Source organism: Thecamonas trahens, assembly GCF_000142905.1.
Source record: "Thecamonas trahens ATCC 50062 unplaced genomic scaffold supercont1.34, whole genome shotgun sequence".
Lineage (NCBI taxonomy): Eukaryota > Apusomonadida > Apusomonadidae > Thecamonas > Thecamonas trahens.
Window position 1 is genome coordinate 299,665 of NW_013657646.1, and position 3,138 is coordinate 302,802.

At 64.7% G+C, this 3,138-nt stretch overlaps 2 protein-coding genes across 2 annotated transcripts in view; both read left to right on the forward strand.

Moving 5' to 3' along the window:
* The first annotated feature begins 200 nt into the window (after positions 1-200).
* AMSG_07358 (CCR4-NOT transcription complex) lies at positions 201-2,529 on the forward strand. The gene is made up of 2 exons (XM_013900809.1): positions 201-265; positions 436-2,529. The coding sequence occupies exon 2, from the start codon at positions 444-446 to the stop codon at positions 2,451-2,453; it is 2,010 nt and encodes a 669-aa protein (XP_013756263.1). The 5' UTR covers positions 201-265; positions 436-443; the 3' UTR covers positions 2,454-2,529.
* Positions 2,530-2,962: 433 nt separating this feature from the next.
* AMSG_07359 (uncharacterized protein) overlaps positions 2,963-3,138 on the forward strand; it is a 2,467-nt gene continuing 2,291 nt past the window's right edge. Inside the window, exon 1 of the mRNA XM_013900810.1 lies at positions 2,963-3,077. Coding sequence (XP_013756264.1) covers positions 3,070-3,077 — 8 coding nt within the window. The 5' untranslated portion in view covers positions 2,963-3,069. The remainder of the gene's footprint in view (positions 3,078-3,138) is intronic.

Here is a 3,138-nt window from a genome sequence, read left to right on the forward strand (position 1 = left end):
TTCCTTTTGCCATTCCTTTTCGGGAGAGGCATCAACTTTGGTCAACTTTGGGGGTTGTCGCCAGTGGAACCAGTTGGCCAGTGGGTTTGTGGGCAGTGGGCCCCACTCCCCCTTGTTCCCCCAACCCCGCTTTGGGGGAGGAATTAGTTCCCCCCTTCAACCCCCCTAGACACCACAGGATTTTTCGCCCCCCCCCCCCCCCCATCCCCCCCTCTATCCCCTGCACACCCACACGCTCTGAAAGCACACAGGTGTACACACAGGTGTATGTATCCCTACCCTCCCCCTCCCCCCCGACTCGCTCTTCCCACTTCCCCCAAGAAGTCGATCAAGCCGCGCGACCGGCAGCCGCGACCCTCCCCCTCCCTCCTCCCCCTCCCCCTCCCCCCCCCCTCCCCCCCCCCTCCTACCGCTCACCACAGTCAATACACGTAGGACGAAGGATGGCGGCCCGCAAGTTGCAAGCCGAGGTGGACAGGGTGTTCAAGAAGATCATGGACGGGGTGGAGGTCTTTGACGACACATTTGAAAAGGCGGCGAGTCCCGAGTTTTCGTCGCAGAAGGAGAAGCTCGAGGCGGATCTCAAGACGCAGATCAAGAAGCTGCAGCGGCTGCGTGACCAGGTGAAGCAGTGGCAGGGCTCGTCGGACTTTCGGGACAAGTCTGCGCTTCAGGAGAAGCGGAGGCTGATCGAGACCAAGATGGAGGCGTTCAAGGAGTTTGAGAAGCAGGCAAAGACCAAGGCGTACTCCAAGGAGGGCCTGGCCAAGTCACAGCGGAAGCGCGGAACGCAGTCGCCGGAAAAGACGGAAAAGCTTGATTGGCTGGCCGAGTGCATGAGCCGCATCGACGAGCAGCTCGAGCAGATGGAGGCCGAGATGGAGGACCTGTCTGGCCGGCGCAAGAAGCGGTCTGCGGCGGCGGATCAGATCGAGTCGTTGGAGGTCCACATCGAGCGGCACAAGTTCCAGCGTGAGCAGCTGGAGCTTGTGGTCGAGGCACTGGAGATTGACCGCATCACGGTAGAGCAGGTCGAGGAGATCGAGGAAACACTCGAGTACCACCTCGAGTCGTGGCGCGACCCGGACTACTTTTACGACGAGTTTATGTACGAGAGCCTGCGGCTCGACGAGGAGTATGTCGAGGACGACGCAGCCAAGAACATCTCGTCGCTCGCCGAGTTCTCGGCGGCGTCGGACGCGGTCAAGACGGCGTCGTCGTCGGAGAAGCGCAAGAACCGGAACAAAAAGTCAACCAAGAAGAAGAAGGAGGCGTCGGCCAAGGCGTCCAAGTCCAAGAGCTCGGACAAGTCGTCGTCGATCAAGTCGACGAGCTCGACCAAGTCTGCGACGTCGAACAAGAAGAGCGGGACGAGCGCGCTCGAGCCGACCAAGCCGGCCTCGCTCTCGTCAGCGCGCGTCAAGGCGTCCAACGCCAAAGACTCCCGCAACCTGGCCGACATTGTCTCCGGCGCAGGCTCCAAGACCTCGCCCAAGAAGGCCAAGAGCGCGCCGGCGGGCGGCAAGGACCTGGCCGGCCCGCGCGTCCCGTCGCCGGTCAAGGTCGAGGCGCGGCGGAGTGCCAACCCGCCGCTGGCGTACCTCAACGCGGCCAAGGCGCACAAGGCTTCTGGAGCTGGAGTGACTACGCCCGCCGGCGCGAGCGGAGCCCCGGCCGGTGCGGCTGTGTCGGGCCTGACCTCGCTCGCGCCGGCGCGGACCGGCACGGGCGGTAGCTCCAAGCTCCCGCCGGGCATGGGCCCGCCGGGCATGCCCGCCGTCGGCACTGCGCGCGGCGGGAACGCTGGCGTGGGTGGCCTGCCGTCGCGGGCCGAGGCAGCAGCAGCCGCACAGGCCGAGGCGGTCGAGGCGGCGGCGGCGGCGGCGGCGCTCTCGGCTGCGTCCAATGCGCCACTCTCGTCGGCGGCGGCGTCGGCGTCGGCAGCCGGCGTCTCATCGGCGGTGCTGAAGGAGCTCGAGGCGGCTGCGGTTGTCGCCCGATCCGACGCCAACACCGCCAAGCGCAAGAAGCGCAAGCAGCACTTTGAGGCCATGCTGGACCGCTCGTACTCGGCGCTGCCCGAGACCGTCGAGCGCCAGGTCTTCCGCCAGCCGGTCAACCCGGGCGTGACGCCGGCGTACTACCCGAAGACCGTCCACCCAGTCTTCTCCTCGCCGGCTACCTTTGAGAAGCTCGAGTCCGACACCCTCTTCTTTGCCTTTTACCACCAGCAGGGCTCCTACCAGCAGTACCTTGCCGCCCGCCAGCTCAAGTCCAAGGCCTGGCGCTTCCACAAGAAGTACAACCTCTGGTTCAAGCGCCACGAGGAGCCGCAGAAAATCGACCACACCTCGGAGCACGGCACGTACGAGTACTTTGACTACGACTCGGGCTGGTGCTACCGCCGCCGCACCTCGTTCACCTTTAAGTATCGCTACTTGGAAGACGAGTAGGCCGCCCCGCCTGCTCACGCGCAGTCGTCTCCGCCCTTCGCAGCCTGCACTGGCAGCGTAAACGTTGCGCCTCTGACCCCACGTTCTGATGATTATGGTGATGCGCATCATCCCCTGCCTCCACTGCTCCGCACCTCCGCACCCAGCCGCAACCGCCACTGGCTGGTGCAGCCTTTTGGTGACAGGCCAAAGACAAGTCCGCGCCGGCGGAGCCAGCCGGCAATCACCGTGAACTGTCTGTCTGTCCCCTCCTCCGGCACCCTTTCCCCTTCTAGACGGCTCACATCCCCATCCACCTGCCGCCCTCGCTCCCCTCCCCCCTCCCCCCTTCCTCTTCCACCCCCCCTCTTCTCCCCCCTTCCCCTTCCTCCCCTTCCCCCCTCCCCGCAACAGGTTCTCCTCCACGCTCACTGCACGCGTGTCGAACACCGGCACGTGATTCGCACCAACTAGCCCGCTCCGCCCACCCCCCACCGCCCTCTTCTCGTACCGTACTTCACCTACATCACCTCACTCCGTGACATTGCCTTGTCACCTCCGCACCCACACCCATACCCATACACATACCCAAACCAACGAGACCAACCCATACCGCTACATTGTCTGCACACCCATCATGCAAGGGTATGTCCCCCCCCCCCTCGACCCCCTCGTTCCCCTCCCCCCACTGCGAGTCTTAAGGCTG

Bases quoted from the DNA above. Each gene is read 5' to 3' on its own strand.
- AMSG_07358 (XM_013900809.1), top strand. From the start codon at position 444: ATGGCGGCCCGCAAGTTGCAAGCCGAGGTGGACAGGGTGTTCAAGAAG.